Source organism: Rhinolophus sinicus, linkage group LG02 (assembly GCF_036562045.2).
Source record: "Rhinolophus sinicus isolate RSC01 linkage group LG02, ASM3656204v1, whole genome shotgun sequence".
Lineage (NCBI taxonomy): Eukaryota > Metazoa > Chordata > Mammalia > Chiroptera > Rhinolophidae > Rhinolophus > Rhinolophus sinicus.
In genome coordinates, this window is record NC_133752.1 from 89,433,076 (window position 1) to 89,457,849 (window position 24,774).

Below are 24,774 nucleotides of genomic sequence, written 5' to 3' on the forward strand. Positions count from 1 at the left end.
GAGTCACCTGTACCTCTCACCTCACTTGGAACCTGTAGACTAGAGAAGTAGCCTTCATGTGATAAGTTACAGCGAAAGATCATCATGTCATAGATCCCGGCATTTGTTTGTTTGTTTGTTTGTTCGTTGGAAAGACTAACTCCTCGCTACTCAAACTTGGTGCACAGCCTGCAGCATAGCATCCCCTGGGAGCTCTGTTCTTTGGAAGTGCAGAATCTCAGGCCCCAATCCAGCCCTACTGACCCAGAGCTGCGTCTCCACAGGATCCCAGGTGATTCGAATGGACTGACTCACCAGGCCACAGAGGTTGTGGACTCTGGAATCTGGCAGGTTTTATTCTCCAGGTTGATAATCATCGGGTGTAGCAGAAGCTGGGCACCCACGGTCACCACTGGCCTCGCTCTGCAGGGAGAAAACGCAGGGTTTAAATGAGCCACAGGAGCCACAGGCAGAACCCCACTCCACTTCTAGGGATCCCTGCCAACGTTCCCGACTTTTGTGCCAAGAATTTGCGGGAACAGGTGGGCACCAGACTCAACTAATTACATCTGGTAGCGTGCGAATACAAATAAAGGATGTCATAGGCCGGTCAAGAAAAGCCGCATTCACACACCTGCTTTGTTCATGGAGTGCACTCATGGTATTTGGTGATTTTGCTGTGAAATACCTCTCTGGGATCTGCGACTATATCTCTATTCATATTTGAGGAACTACATCCTCCGGTCACTCGTGTCTGTAAGTACTTGAGTTTTGCAAATTTTCTTGCCTTGTCGGTGGATGATTTTTTAGTTGGGTTGACAACGTTCTAGCCAAGCTTTGCAGATTTGGCTAAACACATGAGGGTGGGTTGACAGATTCATGCTGTACTTCACGCAGGGCTGTGGTTCTCAATCTTAACTGCACAATATAAGCATTCACGGAGTTTTAAAACAGGTCATACACCCAGGCCCCACCACAGGCGAATTGAATCAGAACCTGTGGGGGTCAGGGCCAGGCACTGGAATGTTAGACAAACCTTCCAGGTGATTCTAATGTGCAGCCAATAGAGTAAACTCAATTCCCACCACCCAGGTAAGCAAAACCAGATGGGAATGTAAATCCTAGAGAAAGGAGATGGGGCGATTTTTAAAGCCCAGTTAGTTCCAAGATATGATAGCTGCAAGCCCAGTCTCCAGATGACAACATGAAACGATACTGGGTTGCATATGTTTTCCTCTGACAGGTGGGAGGGCTGTGCCTTGAGACAGTGTTGCTTAGGACAGGACTTGAAACAAATTCACCGTAACCACAATGGGCCCACTGGGGATTTTCCTAAAATCCTTTATGCTATTTATCTGTACTCTGTTACCTAGTTTTGTTTTCAATATTGTGTTAGCTCCAGTTCTCGGAAAAGCAGCCCATAAGGCAGGATTCGACATGCAAGACATTTAGTGGGGCCAACACCTAGGAGGGATAAAGGGGCGGGAGTGGAATAAAGGGGGTGCAGTAAGGAAGCCCCAGCCAGAGCACGGGGCGGGGGGGAGTCCTTGAGCCAAAGTTGCCCATTAGAGCAGCTCCACGGCTCACAGGAATGGGCCTGTATTTATATCCCTGTGGTGCCCAGTAATTGGCTGGGAACCAGCCAATGGAATATATGACGTTGGCACAAATGTGGTGATGGATTCACAGCCAGTAGCTAGACCGAGAGTCAGTTTTACTCCTCAGCTCTAAGGGGCGCATCCTCAAGATCACCTCAAACACTGCCTCATCCTTCTGCTACCTTAGAAAGCAAATATTGTTATCCCCATTTTATAGATGAAAAACCAGAGGCTCAAAAAATTATAGGAACTTGGCCAAGATTACAAATTAGTGAGTTTGTGGAATGACCAGGTTTTTGAAATCACACCAGTCACATCTGAACTGTTGTTCAGTGTTTGCTATTGGAGGCTATGAATCCCGGGTATGTTCTATTCCTGAACTTAGTGTCCACACGTGATTACAGAGGCCAGGGTACATCGTAACATTCTCCCACCCATTATTCCTTCTATAAGCACATTTTAATGCATTTCCAATGCAAAAGAAAACATTGAAATATAGTAACATCGAAAAAGTGTGTCAGTTGATAAGTTCTGCTAAGATTTATCTTATTTCACAATATGTTAGAAGGGGGTGGAATTGTGGTCATAAGGTGTGAGAATAAAAAGACAGAGGGATGAAAGAAAGGAAAGAAAATGATGATAAAATTCCTCCAAACTTTAAAAAGAGCATCTAAATGTTCTCCAAAATAAATGGTTGGTGTATCTTTTTAAAGGCAAAACTAGCAACAAAAAGGAAATGCATTTGAAACAATTAGAACAACATGTTCATTGATCGATGAATGAATAAAGGAAATGTGGTGTACATATGAGTGTACAATAGAATATCATTCAGCCATAAAAAAGACATCTTGCTATTTCGACAACATGTAAGGACCTTGAGGTCATCATGCTAAATGAAAAAATTCAGACAAAGACAAATACCGTATGAACTCATATGTGGAATCTAAAAACAAAACAAAACAACAACAACAACAAAAAACAAACACATAGATATAGAGAACAGATTGGTGGTTGCCAGCGCGGGGGGTAGAGGATGGCATGGGGTGGCATGGGGCATGGGTGAAATGGGTGAAGGTGGTAAAAAGGTACAAACTTCCAGCTATAAAGTAGATAAGTCCTGGGATGTAATGTACAGCATGGTGACTATAGTTAATAATACTGTATTGTATATTTGAAAGTTGCTGAGAGAGTCGATCTTAGAAGTTCTCATCATAGCAAAAAAAATTTGTGACTATGTATGGTGATTGATGGTAACTAGACTAATTGTGGTGACCATTTCACAATATATACAAATGTTGAATCATTGTGCTGTATGCCTGAAACTAATATGATGTTATATGTCAATTATACTTCAGTAAAAAAACATTTGCGTATCACCAACCACATACCTGTAAACAGCAACTTTTCCTGCTCCAAATGCACCCACAATTAAATCTAAAAAAGACAAAAACACATGCCCAAATTTTATAGAAACAATCTAAGCTCATGATCATACCTAACACATAGAGCATCCTGAAATGCTGACTGCAGAGTGAGAATTATACAAATAAGAATAGCAAATCACACCTTTCTTAAGACATTTTTGAAAGGATGTTGGAACTTCACTGTAATTGCTCAAAATGACACACAAACCAGTAGATCTCAAACCCTTCTGGACTTAGGAAGGCCAACTTTCTAGAAATGCTTAAGAAATTCATCATAACACCATTTCTCCCATCCTCTAGACTCAAGGCACGTATCTTAAGGAAAGCAAAAGGGAAAAAGCATGTGCTTAGTACCTACTGTGTACCAGGCTCTTTATAAACATATTGTTTTACTATTGCTCTACCAGCAACAACCCTATGAGGCAAGCAGTACTGTGTTTTCCCGAAAATAAGACCTAGCCGGACCATCAGCTCTAATGCGTCTTTTGGAGTAAAAATTAAAAGAAGACCCGGTCTTATTTTACTATATTTAAGACTGCATTTTTAATATAATATTATTAGCACAGTTTTGCAAAGGAGTAAATTGAGGTTTAAGGAGGCTACTCTATAAGTTCAGTAAAGTTCACACAACTAGGAAGAGGTGGAGCCGTCCTGGGCAATAGAGCAATCTTAGGCTATTTGAGGGGTAATGCTTGCAGTGATCTCAGTGACTGGCTAATATACAGGCAGAACTCTGATTTTCTTAATCGAATTTATAGGGTTATTGTTGGTGAATGCAATCAAGCAAAAAATAAAAATGACAATGGCTAAATCTGCAGTGTCAAGTTTAGATGTAGAGATGAGAAAACCAGCTTGGTAGAAATTATGTCCACAGAAGAAAACTTACGATGGTCGAAACTATAATTGGTTCATTCTAGTAGAACAGAAGTGAAAATGGAAAAAAAAGAAGGGTGGGGGGATATATTTGACTGCTCCATATGGAAAAGCGATCAAGGAATTAAGTTGGTTTAATGGAATTTGCACAAGAAAATGATTTATAGCCACAACCCTCAGAATTCACCTTTCCAGAACATAGGAACGGTGTCAGGCCGCAAGCAACTATGATTCTTCTCTGGAAAGCTTCTCTTGGCTGGGTGAAGGCAGGCCAGAAGTGCCCTCGCCATAGCCTTCAGCCAATGAGGGACAGGAATTGGACGATAACTAGGGACAGGAGCTGTCACAGCTTCTTTACCCCATCAAGTGGGACAACTCTGAGGCACATACTTCCCCATCTCCCAGATTTCCCCAGCAAGACAGAGCCCCTGATTGCCCACTGTGTCAGCCCTTGATGTTAATCTTTTTATTATATCCTTCATTTCCACATATGTCTTCCCTTCTCCCTTAGCAATGTTTTCTTTGGATTATTTCTCAAATAAATTGCTTGTTTTCTAATCATCTTAATGTCCATGCTGGAAGAAGCCAACCTAAGACACAATAATTCTTGTTAAAAATGTTTGTCTTTAAAAAAATGGACTCAAACACCCTCAGGGTTAAAACCATAGTCAGACTGTCTCTTGCTTTATCGATATAGAATCCGATCTAGATTATAGCCCAGGATTGGACTCCAAAGCTCCATATTTTAAAAGCTGTGTATGATGACGTTCAAATAAGTCAACTAAAGGTCATCGAAGGAGCTCTGTATTCCTGAGATTAAAAAACACAGTAAGAAAAGGGCTATAACTTGGCCAACTATGGTTCATGGAATAAAATATTCCTTTCCAAGGGTTCAAATCTTTGATGACAGAAGTCCAAGTTTCTGAGTCGCCCACTTAAAAAAATTGTATCAGCATTTTAACTTTTTCAACTATTTTCACATTTATTTTTTGTTATTTTCATCTTTTCTAGTATATCAGTGCCTTGTGGCTATGCCAGTGGACAAACTACTGATTTGATGAAACATGAACTCTGTTCTTCCTGTGTAATCATGGGCTCCGATATTTAGACAAGTGTAACACAGCTGGCCCTTGCCCTGATCCATATCTGTTGACATGACACCATACCAGGAGCATTCCATTATGAAAACTGATTTGGCTCCAAATATTTATAAACCAAGATTAGACATCTTATATATTTAAGAACTGACTCTGCAAATGGCAAAGAAAACAGGACTGTAAGCTCTTCCAGGGCAGGAATCTTTCTTCAGGTTTACATACGTGTATCACAAATACTGTATGGAACGGGATGGGTTGAAATAAATGAAGAAATAAAGAATCCTTGTACCTATATGACCAGACAGCCTGCCAGACTCAGGGATTTATAAATGCCTGTGAAATTGGGGGATAAGTAATAACAATATAATATCCTAAAGATGACAGAGAGGAAGGAAATGAGACAGTTATTGAGATCGACTAATAGCAACTACAGTTAAATTCTGCTGGATTTTTGCATGTGCACTTGAAGACATTCATAGATACACACACAGACACACACACACACACACACACACACACACACCACACATGCTCCAGATTCTAGAAAATTCTAGAAAGTAATATAGAGGCTGCATCCTGATTACATGTCATTATAGATGAGAAGCTGAGAGACACCCTCCTAATGGTCACAAGCAGAAGGCCTTTTCTTTTAGGGACGTTAATTCCTGTGCCTTATGGTGGGAATTTTCCTACTCTGAAAAAATAAAATAACTGGCAAAATAGGCCACAATTTTCTTCCTGAGAATGTGGCCACAGTTATTTAGAGGCCAAGGAAACAGTTATCTACCCCAAAAGTATGTTTGTCTTTTGAGACACCACCTTGGTGTTGCGCCTGCTGGAAAAGGCTGGAAGCATTTTATGCTCAGGACCTTAAAAGTCTCAGATCTCCCTAGGGGAGGAGAAGTAATCTGCTGATTTGTGTTCCTAACCAATTTTTCCTTCCAAAATATGCCATTTGTTTTGATAAGTACTACATAATGTTTTTTATGTATGTTCCATGTACATACATACATATAGAATTATGTTTGTGTATATATGTATATACACTTATGTGTACATATGCACATAAACATGTATGTATAGGGACACACACATCCTGGGGATGCCAAAATAATGTATACCCGTGGACACTTTGGTCAATGTTGCTCAAGCAGTAGTTCGCCATCATTAGAAGTGTCTGGACACTGAGGGTAACCACTTTGAGCACCTCTTGTAATTGCAGAAGTCAAACATGACTTGTATTCATTCATCTTTTGTTATCGGTATGTATTGAGTATTACAATTTTAATACAGTTTTCCTTTCTTAAGATGTGTATACATTTTTTTGGCACCCTCTGTATATTCAAATTAATGGTTATATTTCCATCTTTAACACCAGCAAAGGAGTCCAAAACAGACTGCCTGACATACATGGATATAGTTTAAATAAAACAAAGAGACTTGAACTATGTACTTTGAAAGAGGGAAATGGATTTTTTTTCATATCAACCTTTTCTTATTTTGTGCTTTTTGAATAGCACCAACTAAACATACAGTTTTTCTCCAATTTAATTCAGTATGAAGTAATACAACTTTTATGATCAACCATTTGTCTTTAAGCATAGACACACACACACACATACACACACACACACCTCTACACACACAATTTTTTAAAATCTTGAATAATTCCATCATGTTTGGGAATAGAAATGATAATCAGAAGACAAAAAAAATTTGGTTCTGATACTCAGATTCATCTCTGCAAACTTTTCCTCTCACTTTGAGACAAGAAGATTTATCATTATTTAATGATAATTTTCCTTAGCTAATGTCTCCTTTCTTCTAGAAATTTCTTAAAGGCAGATTCTGAAAACAAATAAACAAAACACTGTGGCTTTCTTTATACAAAGACACTTAGCCAGTTTTTTTTTTTTTTCTTGAAGGAAAAACTGGCAACTAAAATTGATTCTTCCCTCTTAATCAAAACTGTTCTCCAAACGCTAAGTCCTTTGTTAGCACCTCACATTGACTGAGAAACACAGTTTATTTTCCTTTTGGCTTTTGATGGAATAACTGAGTCCTTTTAAGGATCCAAAAAAGGGACATTAGCATGAATGCAGGATCAGTTGGAAAGAAAAAATAACCCTAAAAATGTGAGGTCATAGGAGATGCATTACACCTCCGTTTTGTATTTCATTTCTCCAAACTGTTATTTTTAAATGTGGAAGAAGAAAGGAGCTGAGCTTTTAAAGTGATATTTGGACCATAGAGTCGGATTTCATTAATCTGTAGAGAAAGTTTTGGACTTGGAAGAAGTTCTATTTGAAAATATCAGCTTTGTTTTGAGTGTGGATTTGATGTCTGGGTTTAGGTGGGCAGGGAGCAGGGAGGAGAGAGTGGAAACTTCCCAGGAGAAGGGGTGGGAGGCAGATGAAGGGGAAGACAACAGGAAGAGCAGTGACAGGTTCAGATTAAAGAATCACCCAGCGTTTTTTTTAAAATCACCATGGCCACCCAAGCACTGACATCTCAGAAACTGTGAGCCGTTTTATCTGCTACTGTCTTACTTCTCACTTCTTACTCTCTCATCTCGTTGAGAAATAACGTTAATGCTGAAGCCCGTTGCTAAAAATGCAATCAGGCGCCAGCAGTTTTATTTTGGAATTAAAAATCGATTAGTATTTTAGAATAATTTTGGACAATGAGAATGCCACAAAGCACCTCCAAATAAATGAGAACATGGGAATGTAAATCTAACAGTTGTAGAAAATGATTACAATTACTCAAAAGGGAAAGCTTCCATAAACATGAGGAAATATAGAGGTCACAAAGGAATTTTAAAATTTAAACTTCTTTAGCAAAAAATCTGAGCAAGGTCGAAGGGGTGGTGAAAGAAACAGGGGAAAATGTTTACAATGTATATGCCTAATCAAATGTGAATATTTTTCAGTGATTACTTGAATATCTGGCACCTAGTAAAAAATAAATGTTAACGATTATTATTAATCCTAATTCATAATAAAAAGTCATATACATTAATAACAAAATTGTAAACATTCGAATACAAGATTATAAATAGGCAATTCACATAAAATAAATAGCAGTGACCAATAAGTATGTGAAAAGACGGTCTACCTCATTAGTCATCAAAAGAATACAAAGGAAAGGAACAAGGAGATACTGTGTTTGACCTTTCAAATTGGAAAAGATATAAAGATTAGTACTAGGCTGTGTTAAGTAGAGAGCCAAGAAGCAAGAACTCATATACTCTGTTTGTGGAACTATAAGTTAGCACAATTTTTAAAAAATTTAACTTTATTGGGGTAACATTGGTTAATAACATTATATAAGTTTCAGGTATACAGTTCTATAACACATCATCTGTATATTCCATTGTGTGCTCACCACCCAAAGTCTAGTCTCCTTTCGTCACCATATATTTGATCCCCTTTAACTTCTTCCTCCTCCCCACCCCCTATCCCTTCTGGTAATCACCGTACTGTTATCTGTGTCTATGAGTTTGTTCATTTTTTTTCACTTTGTGTTTTATACCCCACCTATGAGTGAAATCATATGGTTCTTGTCCTTTTCCATCTGACTTATTTCACTTAGTATGATACTCTCAAGATCCATCCACGTTGTCACAAATAACAACATTTCGTCTTCTTTTTTATGCCTGAGTGGTATTCCATTGTATATATATTTATATGTATATTCCATTTTCTTTCTGCAGTCATCTGTCACAGGACACTTGACTAATATGAATAATACTGCAATGAACATCATGGTACCTACATCTTTATAAATAAGAATTTAAAAATTTTTCCGAAGAAAGATTGATGGGTCCTATGGGAGCTCTATGCTTAATTTATTGAGGAACCTCCATACCGTTTTCCATGGAGGCTGCACCAATTGAGTGCATTCCCACCAGCAGTGCATGAGGGTTTCTTTGTCTCCACATCCGCTCTAACACTTGTCATTACTTGTCTTGTTGACAGCAGCCATCCTAACAGGAGCGAGGTGGTATCACATTGGGGTATTTATTTATTTATTTATTATTAGTTTCAGGTGCACAAGACAAAGCAAAACTTAGACGTTTATCATTTATATCCCTCACACTGTGTGAACCCCCCTCCCCCCATCCACTATCCCTCTGTACGTTCCCCAAATTAATTTTCAAAACCCCATGACCATCTTGTGGTTACCGACTATTTTCTAAACCTCTCACCTTCCCCTTATCCCCACCCCCCCGCCCCTCTAGCAACCCTCAGTTTTTCCTCCACATTGGGGTTTTGATTTGCTTTTCCCTCATAGCTAGTGAGGCTGATCATCTTTTCATATGCCTATTGGCCATCTGTATGTCTGCTTGGGAGAAGTGGTACAATTTTCTGGGAAGGTAGTTTGGTGATATGGATGACATCATATCAAACCTTTGACTGGCATTTACACTTCTAGGAATTTATCTTGAGGATATACTGGGCAATTGTGCAAAGATGTATCAAACAAAACCTAACTTTCTAAACATGTACGACATATATATATATTAGTTCCATTGTTACCACAATTCTATGAGGCAAAGACTTGAACTACCCCCATTTTTAAATAAGGAAAATGAAATACAGAGAAGCTAAATATAATAGATAGCAAGGCCAAGTTTTAAACCCAGGCCTTCTTAACTATTTTACCACACTGTCTCTCAGGAGCATATCTACAGGCTATTTTTCTCTATTTAAAATTGAAAAAAATTCAGGTATATTTTACATAGAGTAAATTTCATCCTTTTTAGTCCCCAGCTCTAAGAGCTTCGAAAAATACATCTGGTCACATAGCCATCACAATCCAGATATAGAACAGTTCCATCATCTAACAATGTCCATTGCGGCTTTGTGGTCAAGGCCACCCCCACCCGCACCCCTATCCTCTGCATCTACTAATCTGTTTTCCAGAATGTTACATAAATGGAGGCGTACAGTCTATAGCCTCTTGGGTCTGGCTTCTTTCACTCAGCTTAGTGCATCTGCGATTCACCTGTGATACTGCATGCGTCCGAGTTCATTCCTTTTTATTATCGTGTAGTATTCCACTGTGTCGATGGACCACAGTTTGTTTATCCATCTCTGGCTAAGGGATATGAGTTGTTTTCAGTTGTTGGAAAGTCATTATAAACATTTGTGTGCAGTACTTTGTGTACCTACAGGAAAATTTTGATTTGTAAATTATCTCTCATTGAATCTCTCTAATATCTTTGAAGCCCTCTTTCAAACGCAGTGTTTTAGCTCAAGTGGAAAATCACCAAATGGAGGGTAAAAAAGCAGGAATTCTAAATTCTAGTTCACTTTGCCATTGGCTTCTGAATGACTCTGGACAAGTCGCTATTTCTTGCCAAATCTCTGGTGAAGTCCTCAAAGTTCTCCAGATGAGAAAGTTAAGAGTTCAGTAGAATTGGATGGGGTCCCACGACTGCACCTCTCTGCTCTGATTTACAATCCAGGGCTCTCTTTTGCCTCCTGAGTCAGCTTTGCTCCTGCAGGGTTTGGATCTTCTCTTGTCTCCGTGGTGGGACAGCCACTTTCTGGCTCTCTCTGGCATAACCAGACCTGGACATCAGCTCCACGCACCTCCATGCTTCAGCTACCTGAGCTCATTGTCCAGAGACTTTCGGCTCCTGTCTTGGCACTGCTGATGCTCACGGCTCAGAGCATCTTCTCCAGGCGCGTCTCACACCATCCAGGCTCCATCTCTGCTGAGCCTGCTTCCCACATAACACGATGTTTTATAGACAAATGAGAGTAGTCAGGTATAGTTGTTTACCTGGACCCACCCAGGGTCTGCTCACTTTTGTACAACGAGGATATTAAGAGAAATGATGGGATTAAAGCCAACGTGTAAAATGATGGGGTTAAAGATGGTGTGTGAATATGGCGATGTTGACTTGCAAGTGGGTTATGAAATTGGCTTAAGTGTTTGGCCCTGGAAAAAGAGTTCATGTCTGTGGGAAGCAGGCATTTAGCTGAGTCTCCTGAGTTTGGCCAACGCATTAATCTAAAAATAGACAGAGGCAGCCTCTCTTCCTTGCGTTTTTCTTGCAACATGCAAAATATTACTGAGAGGAGGGTTATGAATTGAAGGAGAAATATTTGAAAAAAAAAAGTGTGATTTTATCCCAAAAAGTAATAATCCTAACAATCTGTCTGAAATGCTTCCAAATGAACTCTGAAGAAAAACATTTATGAGTTGGAACATGGTATTAGGTTGCAACATTCTAATTTACTGAGGGCTTATTTTCCTTAAAAAAAAAAAAAATCCCACAATCCCACAAAAAATAAGAGTGAAACATCAAACAATGAGTCTGCCTTAAGGAAATAGTTTTCTATACATTATTAGTAACCTGTGGCTGCAAGAATCACCTTTTCCTCTCCTATTGTTGGATGCTTCACTGTAACAAAGGCATTTCCCTTTATCATTGTGGTGGCCACACTTACAATATGTGTGCTATCCAATCAGTTGCTCCAAATCCTGGAGAAAAGTTTGTTTCTTTAGGACCAGTCCCATTGAAGGAGGCTGCCTACTGGGAATGATTACAGTCTTCAGAAGAGCCTGGTATTCCACAAGACACTTCGCCCACATCCAGCCCCATAGACAAAATCCTATGATTAAAACCTTGTGGGACTTTATAAGTTTAAGTGTTATGGACTGAACTGTGTCCCCCTAAAGATTGTATATTGAAGTCCTAACCGCCAGTCCCTCAGAATGTGACTCTATTTGGAGATAAGGTCTTTACAAGGTCATTAGGGTGGGCCCTAATCTAATCTGACCGGCACCCTATAAGAAGAAGAGATTAGGACATAGACACACACAGAAGGAAGACCATGGGGAGACTCGGGGAGAAGATGGCAGCTCCAAGCCAAGGAGCAAGGCCTTAGGAGAGACCAGCCCTGCCCACACCTTGATCTTGGATTTACAGCCTCTAGAACTGTGAGAAAATAAATTTCTGTTGTGTGTGATGCTTAGTTAGGGCAGCCCTAGCAAACTAATACACAAAGATACAAATTTATAGACTTGCAAGGGGGGTAGGAAAGGAAAGGAAGGCATGGCATTTATGCAGTGGTCCCTTATACTGGGCATCCTCATTCAACAACTTGTTGAACACCCACAACGAGCCAAATCCTGTCCGAGCTGGTGAGAACTCAGCAGTGAGCAAACAGACAGGTTTCCTGCCCTTGAGACACTGGTCACTCAGCTTTTCGAGGGGCTGGTTAAAAATGCAGGCCAGCACCAATGAATTGGAGTCCCTGGGTGTCACCTACTTCCCCTGGGTAACTATTATCCTGATGAAAATAAAATTATTACATCCTTCCCTACTGCACGCTTGAGAAAAAGAAATAAATAGTGTAAGTCTCTGCAGCTGGTGTGGAGGGACCGCAAGAAAAGGAAGCCAGCGATGAGAGGGGCTGAGCAGCCCCTGAATGACCACTTCCCGATTTAGCCTGAGGGCTGCTCTGATCCCAGGCTTTCCGTTGTACACTCACAAGCTCATGAATTTCTGCTAGGGTTGGTACTTTTCAGGAAACCAGCTATTTGTAATGTCATCACAGGAAAAAGTCAATAAGAAAACATAAAATGATGGCCATATAGGAAGAAGAGCATGACACGAACAATGTTTGCAAATAGGAAGAAATGAAGAGGATTTTTGCTGGTGTGTTAGTTATTTTGAAAATCTCTCCTCCCTCGTCTCATAGGAGGCTTTAGGCAAAAGTTACCTGAGTCATCGCCTTGAATGCATGCCTAGATCTGGCACAGAGAGCCTGGATCTCAGTGTTAGAGGTTGTTTCTGGTCCTTCCCACCTCCTGTTGGTGGGTGGTGTTCAAAAATGACAACAGTTGACTGTATAGAGTTCTTTACAGTTTGCAAATCACCTTCCCAGCAATCCTGAGGGGTGGGGGATTGGTCTGATGGCGTTTTTATGGCTGGAAACACTATGGTTCAGAGACGTAAGTGGCATGTCCTGATAAATGATGGGTGAAGAAATGAAAATATGGGCCCTCCAACTCCCAGTTTGTTGCTGTTTCCATTGTGCTGACTACCTGTTCTCCTGGTCTAACAGTTCGAACAGCAATTGGCCTTTAAGCGCCCAGTGAATACAGAGCTAGGGTCCAGGGTTCTGCTTCTCAAGAATAAATGCACCACCTTGAGTGGAGCCTCCCGTGGTCTCCGGAGAAAATGCCAAAGTTCATTTTTAAAGGGCATCTTCATCTCCACTTACATTTCCATTCATATTCTGCACAAAAATAAAATGGTATACTAGATTTAAGCAGAGTTGCAAGATAGTGGCTAGGTGGAGAGAGAGGAGAGCAATGGTTTATATGCAAGGTGTATGGCTGTGAGGAAATCGATTCATTCGTTCATCCATTCATTTATCTATTCTCATTCATTCATTCAACAAATATTTACTAGGTACCTTTAGTGTCAGCAACTACTTTGAGCACTGGGGATCCCACAGTGAGCAAAACCAAAGCCAATGCTTGCCCTCCACTAATAGTGTCCAGTCTAATGGTGCAAAAGAGACATTTATCAAATAATAACACACATGTATAATTTCAATTTGGAGAACAGCCAGGGGAAGCTTCCTGAGGAAGTGACATTTGAACTGAGTTTCTAAATGGGGAGTGAACTCCAGGGACATGTCCAGGGTGTGCAAAGAAGGAAGGGATGCTTCAAGTGAATTGCATTAAAATATGGTTTTTAAATTGTGTGTCAATAAATTAAAATGACTTACAGAAAGAACATGCAGTGGGAGGTCAGAAATAATGTGGAGGTTCTAATATAGGAGAATTTACTCCAATTCCTCCACATCCCCCCCTAACTCCCACCATGGCAAGGCAGCAAGATTTTATTAACCATCTTTACAAGCAAGATCAGGTAAATGGTATCCTGTCACATTTACTAGTGCCTTGGGTTTCAGAAAGAAGCCAGCTTGTATGATCAAGTGTTTGGAATGTAGTGACTTTACTTAAACTGACAGACTTCCCTGTTTCTGGTCCAGCATGTAAGAAGCTTGGAAATCATTCACTGCTTGTGGGAATGCAAATGGTGCAGCCACTTTGGAAGACAGTTTGGTGATTTCTTACAATACGAAACATACTCTTGCCATACGACCCAGCAATCTCATTCCTTGGCATTAACCCAAAGGATTAAAAAAATGTATGTCCACTCAAAAACCTGCCCATGGATATTCATAGCTGCCTTATTCACAATTGCCAAAACTTGGAAGCAATTGAGATGTCCCTCAGCAGGTGAATGGATAAACAAACTATGGTCCATCCAGACAATGGAATATTACTCAGCACTGAAAATAAATGAGCTGTCAAGCCATGAAAAAACATGGAGGAACTTTACATGTATATTCCTAAGTGACAGAAGCCAGTCTGGAAAGGTATGTACTGTATGATTCCAACTATGTGACATTCTGGAAAAGGAAAAACTATGAGACAGTAAAAAGATCAGTGGTTGTTAGTTAGGGTTTTGGGGGCAGGGAGGGATGAATACTGTATTTCCTTAAAAACAAGATTGGGTCTTATATTAATTTTTGCTCCAAAAGACGCATCAGGGCTTATGTTCAGGGGATGTCATCCTGAAAAATCATGCTAGGGCTTATTTTCTGGGTAGGTCTTATTTTCGGGGAAACACGGTAGGTGGAGCACACTTTATATGATACTATAATGATGGCTACAGGTTACTATACATTTATTTGTCCAAACCTATGGAGTGTACAACACCAACAATGAGCCCTAATGTAAGCTATAGACTTTGGGTGATAATGATGATAATGATAATCAGTGTAGGTTTGTCAATTGTAATACATGTCCCATTCTGGTAGGAAATGTTGAGGACGGGGGAGGCTTTGCAAGTGTGGGCACTGGGGATATATGGGAACTCTCTGTACTTTTTGCTTAATTTTGTTTTGAAACTAAAACTGCTCTAAAAAATAAAGTATATTAAAAAAATAACCGTAAACTGACAAATGATATGTACCATATAAATGTAACAGCCCTATGGTTAGATTTCTTTTATCTGGTGACTTATACTTACTACTTACAAGTGGGATATGATTTGAATCTGTTGAGGACAGAATCTGGGGTTAAATATTTATGGATTTAATCTTATTTGTGAAAGGTTGTATCTTAGAAGCTGGTTCAGGTGTGTGGAGGGAGGCAGTTCAGGTGAGTAAGGGAGTTCTAACCTAATTTTTAGAATCATTCATAACCAGCTTTGGATATAAGACATGATTTTTCAATGTTGACTGCCTCTTCAAAGGTGAGCCAGAAATGAAGCAGATAAAGGTTCTCACAGATCTTTACACCAGAATAAACAAAATAGAAATATCTATTTTAAAGACATGACAGTCTCCCACCTTTGATGTGTTCATTTAAGTTAGGAAAGATAAAGTCCGCATATTAAGTAATTGGACTTGAAAATGACTATTGCTAATCTTTGTTTTGTACTTTCATAAATGCAGTTCTGAGTATAGACAACAGTCATTCTCAGCCTGGATATGTGATTTTCTATTTTAATTCAGATCTGTGAATTTCTGAATTGAAACAGAAAATCACACATCCTGATTCCCCCTGGGAATGCTATCACAAACATAGAAGGTCAGTGTGTTTACGCATGGCTGGGCAGGTACAAAGGGGTGTGCCAGGTTCACCTCATCTGTACATAGAGCAATTGTATAACTCTTATGCTATAAGAATCGCTGTAGCTTGAAATCAACCATAGTGGGACTATTTATACTATGGAAATTGGTAAATGAGACCGATTTGGGCTTTCCTGCACTGCAGATCTGCTTAGCAAACATTTACCACCACACCTCTGAATATAAAGGTACATTTCAAGGTTGAAGGCACAGACAATGTGGTTTCTTGAGACGTGTGCTGAAAGGCTCCCAAACTATCTGCCTGGTTAGTTATCCACCAGATCTCAACCCTCAGCAGGAGTTGAAGGTGGCCCTGAGGCTCTTTATCCCCAGCACCTTCACACGGCAGTGGCATGACTGCTGCACTCACCTGGTTCAGTGCACTACTTTCACCTGGGCTACTTTGATGGTTTTTGACCTCAGGCTTCTTTTTCATTATGACTCATTCTGCTCATTGCTAAAGACTAACGTTCTTGAAGTGTCATTTTGAAATATAAAACATATTCTCTTATTCCATTATTTTCCTAGCAAAGCACCAATTGTTTGACATGCTATTCAAGGTCCTTTATTATCTGTCTTAAGATTTCATTGACTCTCTTCTCATCAGTTTGAACCAAATCACTTCCAAAATTGCCTTTTCGTATCTCTGAATCTTTGCCCATGCTGTGTTCCTTTTCTGGAACACCTTCTCCATAAAAATCACTTTATAATCATACCTACATCTTAAGACCCTGCATAACTTCCTCCATGAAGCCCTCTTTGAACGTCTTTGCTAGAAGAACTTTCTCTTTGCATTTTCATTCATTATTTTTTAACCTTCTTAAAACTCTTCTCATATGCTGTCTTGTATTACAATCAATGGTTGGATCCTTTATGTCCACGATTGCATTATTTCTTAAGGGCATGGATTATGTCAAATTGTATGAATATGTCATTTATAACTGCTATTTAATGATTGCTACTAGGTGTTATTCACAGTGTCCAATGCTTTACACTTATTATCTAATTTAACATCTACAACACCCCTTTAAAGGGGAAATGTTATTAGTCACAGCTACACCCATTTTACCGATGAGGACTGAGGCTTGAGGAGGTTGAGTAACTTATCAAAGTTATACAGTCAGCCATTGTTACAGCTAGAATTTGAACTCAGGCCCCTGAGGGCAGGATCTTTGTTTAATTCAGAGCTGTATCCTAAAAACCTAGAAGAGTGCCAGGCACATGAAAGGCAATACAACAAATACAATAAGTATTTGTTGAATAAATTAACAAATTGTATTCCCATAGCACATTCTCTTGAGTATTATATAATCAGTAAATATTTTGCTATCATCACCATCATATTCATCATCTTTAAAAATGAAAACAAATTGATTGGCTGGTCTCAATATTAGCTGAATATTATTAATGTTGCCCAAATACCTGTTGTTGACAACTAAAATGCAAAAATGCTGACTTACACAATATAGGTTGAGTAATAAAAACGCAATGTGTTGATTTCAAGTATTATGAATGATTTGAAATGTAGCTGTACTATATGGGGAACATGGCAATCTATAGAATTCAGTGCATTACAAGTCTCACCTTGACACCCAGATCTTGGTTTCTAAACACCATTCTTCAATTAGAAGAACTACAGCTCTTTGAAGAATGGTTGATTCCAGGGCGGGGGCAGGGAATATACAAGGTGAGCCTGAAGTATCTCATCGTGTCAGAAAGTAAGGAAATGCTCATGAAAGGATGGGAATGTTAAAAGAACACAGGAACCAGCTGGAAGGAGTTCCCACTGGCCAAATACAGGACAATTTAAACAACATAAATAAATACATACAGAAATGGATTATAGCCCATAAAATAAAATAAATATCCATGAGTCCATACAAATATAACATATTGAATCAATAAATGGGTAGAAGAGACATCTTTCTCTTACATTAAAATTGCAATTAATAAATGTAGAAGAAATGATGGAAATAGAAAATTGCAATTAGGCAGTAATAATTGGTACAGGCAAGAATCATCAATGGAGCTAAGATTAGTGGGCAAAGGTCTGATGAGAAACAGGATGTTTGCATAGTCTCGTAGTATCTCTCCAAAGATACTTATTTCAAAAGAAAAAGTAATAACTTTACCGTGGGAAACCTGGCTGATATCATTGCAAGCAAGTGACCAAGGTGCAAAAAGACAGTAGACATAATGTACTTCTGGCTGTGATGCGCTGAGAACAGCATAGCATTAATTGTGTGGTATTCTTGCCCAAAATACATGACCCCAAAGTAATCATGAGCAAACGTCAGACAAATCTAACTTCAAGGACATTCTTCAAAATGTCTAGCCAAACTCTTTGAAAGTGTCAAAGTCATGACAGCAAAGAAAAATCAAGGGATTGTCACAGATTGGAGGGGACATGACAACCAAATGCAATGGATTGGATTCTGGACTAGAAAAAGAACACTAGTGGGACAAATGGTGAAATTCTATTATGAGAATTTCTAATAGGTCTATAGATTAATTAGGAGCTAATTTTACTATGGTTATATAAAATGTTAATATTAGGGGAAGTCGGGAGAGGGTTTATGGTACTCTGTACTATATTTGCAACTTTTTTTGTCAGTTTAAAATTATTTTCAAGAAAAAAAGTTTTGTCTAGTTTAATAAAATCTTTTTTTTTCTTTTTTCTTTTTTTTTTTTTTTTAAGATAGAGCCTTAATAACCTACCCAATATTACAGAGAAATCTAGGGAGGCAATAAGTCTAGATCTTGGATTACAGAACCAGAGAAGTTTAGAATTTTAAAAAGACCCTTGGAGAAGCACTTACAGGTGAGGAAAGTGAGGCCCAGAGAAGTTGAGTTACTAACCTCACACTGTCTTGGGAGAACAGGTTTTAGAACTGGTTCTTCAATCGCTCCATCCATTTTTACTTCTCTTTATGGCACTGCTGATTCAAATCCAAGAACTCTTTCAGTTGACTTAATCACAATTTCTTCTTATAAGAAATGTAATATTCCAATTTCTAATGTGTTTATAATGAAATTATAAAAATCTTGCTCAAGAAGAATGTAATGTTTTGCTTTTCATAAAAACTTGAGTAGCAGTTTGAGAAGTAGATATAGACTTAACTATGATTTAAACTTAGTTCAACTAAACTTCATATTAATTCAAGGAGCTCAAGGTTTGATTACAATACATTATTCTCTTTGGTAAAAGCCATCCTTTTATTTCTTCTCATGTGTAGCTTCTCTTGCTTGGTTTGCACGCAGATGCACACACACACACACACACACACACACACACACACACCACTTATTAAAACAGAAAATGGGTCATTTTATTTCATTTGGCGTAATTGTCTGCAATGGCTTCATGATATAATCGTAGTATAATTAGGGGCCTGAACAAGACAATGATAGTCTTGGCATTCAGTTCATGTTTTCCTCCTGTTTTTATTGCCTGTACGATTTCTGCTCCTCAACAAAACCAGTACTTCCCCTCCTCCACCCTCCAATGTCTGGACTATGCACTTAGCAGATGGCCTAGTTATACAATCATGTCTAACAGGATTAGACTAGATCATTGAATTTTAGGGATTCCTGACTATGACAGCTGTTTCTTCTCTGAAATGCTTTCACTCAATTAATGTGTACAAGATACTCTTCTGGCCAATCCTAGTTTTCCAATGAGCACCAGAGTAGAAACCTGAACACATCTATTTTTTGAATCGGAAAAAGAATTTCGGTGCCAGCAATGAAAATACTTATGACTCCTATTCATGTATGTATGCTGATGACAATATTTACCGTAAGAAGCCTAAAAAAATATGGAGTGGTTAAGCTAAATGTTAGAAAAATTATTCCAAATATTGTTTCTATAATAGAATCTATATATTTCTATAAATAAATCTCCCATGTCTGTCCCATTATTACCATACTTTTCTTGGGTACGCGGATCAAAATTCCAGAGTCATCTTTAACGTCCCCTTTTCCTTACTCACACCCCCTCCTCTACCTTCCATCACAGCCATTCATTACCAAGTCTTGTCTATTTTTCATTTACACGAGTTTGTCAGTTTCTTCCTTTCAATTGTCATTGGCATCACCCTAATTCAGGCCATATTTATGTGAAATGAAATATCTTTAAATAGCTAAGGGGTTGAGAGGAAAGAGTATTTTCCATTCCTGGTACCCAGTAAATCACCATAGTGAGAAATGGGAGAAATGTCATTAGTTATTATAAATCAAATCAGGCTCAGTAGATAAAGTTATTGACTAGTAAATGGCCTCAAGTGACCTCTTTCTGATTGCTAAGAAGGGATAAAAAAGACATAATAAGTGACCGAAAAAATAAAGTAAGTGACTGATTACTAACATCACTGGTACACATATGCCTCATCTCCCACTTAGGATGGCTGAGTGCTAGAATTATGTCATAGTAGGGCAGCAACCTCATATTAGGGGAAGCTTCTAGTGAGGGTCCAGTGACAGGAATTTTATGAATGGTTCTCAATCCAGCAGGGTCTCCATAGCTACCGTGTTTCCCCGCAAATAAGACCTACCCTGAAAATAAGCCCCAGTTAAGATCACAGTCAGACGGATGCATTTAGTGCGTTATGACGATGTTCCAGAAGAAGATGACATGACTGTATTTGAATAAATGTAGATTGTTGTAAACAAAAAAACAAACAACCCAATTGAAAAATGGGCAGAGGACTTGAAGAGACATTTCTCCAAAGAGGACATACAAATGGCAAATAGACATATGAAAAAATGCTCAACATCACTAATCATCAGAGAAATGCAAATCAAAACCACAATGAGATATCACCTCACCCCAGTCAGAATGGCTATCATCAACAAGACAAATAGTAACAAGTGTTGGAGAGACTGTGGAGAAAAAGGAACCCTCATACACTGTTAGTGGGAATGCAGACTGGTGCAGCCGTTATGGAAGGCAGTGTGGAGGTTCCTCAAAAAATTACGAATAGAATTGCCATATGACCCAGCAATCCCTCTCCTGGGTATCTACCCAAAAAATCTGAAAACATTTATACATAAAGACACATGTGCTCCAATGTTCATTGCAGCTTTGTTTACGGTGGCCAAGACATGGAAACAACCAAAATGTCCTTCGGTAGATGAATGGATAAAGAAGTTGTGGTATATATACACAATGGAATACTATTCGGTGGTAAGAAAAGATGATATAGGAACATTTGTGACAACATGGATGGATCTTGAGAGTGTAATGCTGAGCGAAATAAGTCAGACAGAAAAAGCAGAGAACCATGTGATTTCACTGATATGTGGTATATAAACCAAAAACAACAAAAGAACAAGACAAACAAATGAGAAACAGAAACTCATAGACACAGATAATAGTTTAGTGGTTATCAGAGGGTAAGGGGGGTGGGGGGTGGGAGATGAGGGTAAGGGGGATCAAATATATGGTGATGGAAGGAGAACTGACTCTGGGTGGTGAACACACAATGGGATTTATAGATGATGTAATACAGAATTCTACACCTGAAATCTATGTAATTTTACTAACAATTGTCACCCCAATAAATTAAAAAAAACACACGAAGATTGTTGTACATGAAAAATTAAGACATCCCCTGAAAATAAGCCCTAATGGAGCAAAAATCAATATAAGACCCGGTCTTATTTTCAGGGAAACACGGTATGTTTTACTTTCATAGTCCTATGTGTCTGGGGCAAGGGAAGCAAATCGCATCTATCAATTAAGCTTGAGGACCATGGAAATTGAATAAGCAAAAGAAAATAATATCAACGAGTGTGCTTAAGAAAAGGAATACCTCCAAAATATAGTCTTGTCTTACAGCTTGACTGAAGAGCCACCATTCATTAAACTATGTTCTGTATAATCTCATTTTAACCTAAACACATCATCTCATTTCATATTATATAAATAATCTCATTTCATCTTTATACCAACATGTTATAATCTAATTTTACAGATAAGGGAATGGAAATTCAGAGAGGTTAAGAAATCGTTTCACTCGTATGCAGCTAGAAAACAGTGGAGTCCACGCTTGTGCTGTCCAGGTGCGGCATCCTGGAACGCAGGTTTTCAAATTCCTAGGTGGCCCAATATGTCTGTGCCGTTAAGTAGCTTTGATTCTGCTCATGTTCATCAGCTTGGCAGCCTTTCCTATTCTAAGCCATTTCACAACGTTTCGTAAACATTCTTTCCCAACGTTTCGTAAACATTCTTTCCCATCCTAGAAAGTTCAAGCACACACAGCCCAGTCAAGTAGGTATCATTGGCCCATGATACCACATAAAGAAATGGAAGCGCAAAGAAATCGAATAACTTGTCCGCTGCCACACAGCTCATCAGTGACTAATGGGGGACTCTGCACCCAGATGGTCTGAGTTCCCTTTCCCTGCTCACAGCCACTCTGTACATCAGATTAAGTCCGAATCTAGAAGTGACGGCAGGATTAAGGTTTTCTGTCGTGGTGGAAATGGAGGCTGGACAGCTAAATGGAATTCATGGACACAAAAATGAGGGGCGTTGCATGTCTAATTCCTGAATGATGCCTGCAGATTTCAAGTCGACTCTACAAGTTAACAGAATCTACTTGCCTGCCTCTAAGACAGTTTTCCTCTCAATAGGCTGCTGGGAACTTGGTGTCAACATAAAAAGGCTTTGAGTGGCATTCTTTTCTGCAAGAAGATGAGGATGAGGAAAAATGTTATAGGGTCACCAATCACGAGACATCTATAGTCCCATTGAAGAGGCAGAACTGGGACCAGAACCAGGTCTACGAAGATGAACCCTGACAGCCTCAAGACTCTCTTGAGGGATAAGAATTCAAGGATGGGGCATTAATGGTCCTGTCTTAATGAAGAACATTTACTTGACAGACAGATGGCTATAGACTTCATTAACGTCATTAGTCACGATACATCGACTCAGGCTCAGAAGATAAAGTTATTGACTAGTAAATGGCTTCAAAGGACATTTTACTGATTGTTAAGAAGGGATGAAAAAGATATAATAAGTGACCAATTAGTACTATTGTGCTTACTTTAGTTTCTCTGTTCCCTGTCCTACTCCTACCTGAAGGGAATATTCTTTGACAGAAAAGTTGTTTTCTATTTCTCTCCTTCCTGGCCCTTATTTAGGCGACTTCAAAGGAAGTCGATGGACTGGCTATGTGACCCATACATCCTTTATCTCCTTTCCCTTGTGGAGGCAGGGCCACTCTGTCTGTCAAGTTCCCTGGCACTAAGGAAAGACAACGACAACCGTCATGAAGAGCAGTAACTTTCTAAATTAACTGTCTAAAATTGCAACCCAGGAACTGCATATTTTGGGGGAAATAATCATATAAGGAACCTAATTTGGGGATAATTTAAAATAGAATATATTATGTGTGAGATTCCTCCCCACAAAAACACTAACGGTTACTAATTAGACTAGTATAAGGTAACCAAAGAAAATAAATTTAACTAAATACTCTTGAAATTGCCGGAGGCAGGATGCATTTGTGTGCAATATAGTGGCAACATGCTTGGAGCGCATTACAATGTCTGTGTTAGAGCCATAAGAGATTTCTGGCAGATTTATAAGAATCTGTTGTGGTATTCTTTTTCCTGATCCCAGAGGGGAAGAGAAAGCTGAAGGACTGAAATTAGTGATGTATATTTAGGCAGTAAGTTGATTGGAACCCTGCCCCAAACCAGAAAAAGCTCTACATATGGAAAATACTCAATTAGGGGAGGGGTGGTGGAAAGAGACAAGGTTTTAATAAATAGTTGAAGCTGTCAGTTAACTATTAATGATTTCTAAGTATTTATTGAAACCATCTTAACATAACCAACATAAAAGTGAAAAGTGAACCATAAAACCAAGAAGTCTAATGTTCTCTGTTAAAAACCCTGATTACTGAAACAATTCTTCAAGACCAATCCATATTTTCAAACAGCATGCACAAAAGATGAATTATGCTTCTCTGCGTTATGGATTTCCGTGAGTTTTCAATATGAATTAGGTCATCAAGGATGGTTTATGATTTCTATCATGAACCAGTTCTTTTCGCTCCCCTTAAAAATATTCAGTCTGTCTTTGTAAAACCCCAAAGTATGGCTGGAAAATATTTATGCTCTAAAAACGTGAGCTTTAGAATGGAAACGTTGAGGTTCATCAGTTAATTAGTAGGACCTATGAGCTCAAAAGGGAATTATGGGGTTAAAATAAATTGCTCTGGAAAGGTATCCATTCAGTGCAAGCTGTCTTTGTCAATGGAGACCAAATTATGGAGGGGTTTCAAGTAAAAACTTTTGTTGCAAAGTTGACAAATTTTATGTCCAATGCCTTTTTTAAAAAGCCATCTTGCTTTTCTTGACAGGAAAGGGAGTGTTTGTTTTGTCTGCCTTCAAATTCTCATGAAAGTCACTCTGGAATTGTACACAAAAACCTGTGCCGTGGGCAAGCCTGGCCTCTGCCTGTCTGAGAGCTGCTTACACATGATACATTTCCCAGAGAATGTGGGCTCTTTCTAGGAAGTGGCCCCTCTCATGGGGAAAGAAAGAAAACCTTACCTGGGTAATCATTCTTGTCTATGTCTGAATCTCCTCTTAAAGTAAAGCCGAACCCGGAAGGGACGGCCTGTGAGGCCCACACTCCTTGCAGAATTTGGGAAGCCTCGGTGTTTAAGCCATGCTGGTTCCCGTTGTAAATGAGTACTCTCCCTCTCTGATCCTGGCCTGCAAAGGGTGCACCGATGGCGACGTCTGCAAACAGAGACACGTGGACATTTCTTTAAATAAAGAAGAACATTTTAGAAAGAGAATTAAGTACAATTGAAGAGCAGTACCATCCAGTCCGAAGAGCTCAGTAAGTTTCCCATGCACATATGTAGGACCGCAGCAAAAGTAAGTTATTTGTTGTCTTTTATCCATCCAATGGATATTTATTGAGGGGCTACTATGTGTTGGATACAGTGGGTACAACTGTGAACCAGACACTGCCTGTAGAAAGTTTATATTCTGGTGCAGGTACTAGACAATTTGAATAGAGAAATAATCAAGAAGAGAACAAAAGTGACAAATGCTGTGCAGAGACTTAAAAGAACTGATGTGATGGAGAACGATTGGATGG

The 24,774-nt window shown here is 39.1% G+C and overlaps 1 protein-coding gene across 2 annotated transcripts in view; it reads right to left on the bottom strand.

Annotated features, from left to right (window-relative positions):
• The window catches only part of ITGA8 (integrin subunit alpha 8), a 165,215-nt gene that overhangs the window by 74,757 nt on the left and 65,684 nt on the right, over positions 1-24,774 (bottom strand). For both annotated transcript variants that reach the window (XM_074324800.1, XM_074324799.1), the window contains 3 exons: positions 24,216-24,407; positions 2,966-3,011; positions 295-402 (listed from right to left, as the gene is read on the bottom strand). In XM_074324800.1, the coding sequence (XP_074180901.1) occupies positions 295-402; positions 2,966-3,011; positions 24,216-24,407 (346 nt within the window). The remainder of the gene's footprint in view (positions 1-294; positions 403-2,965; positions 3,012-24,215; positions 24,408-24,774) is intronic.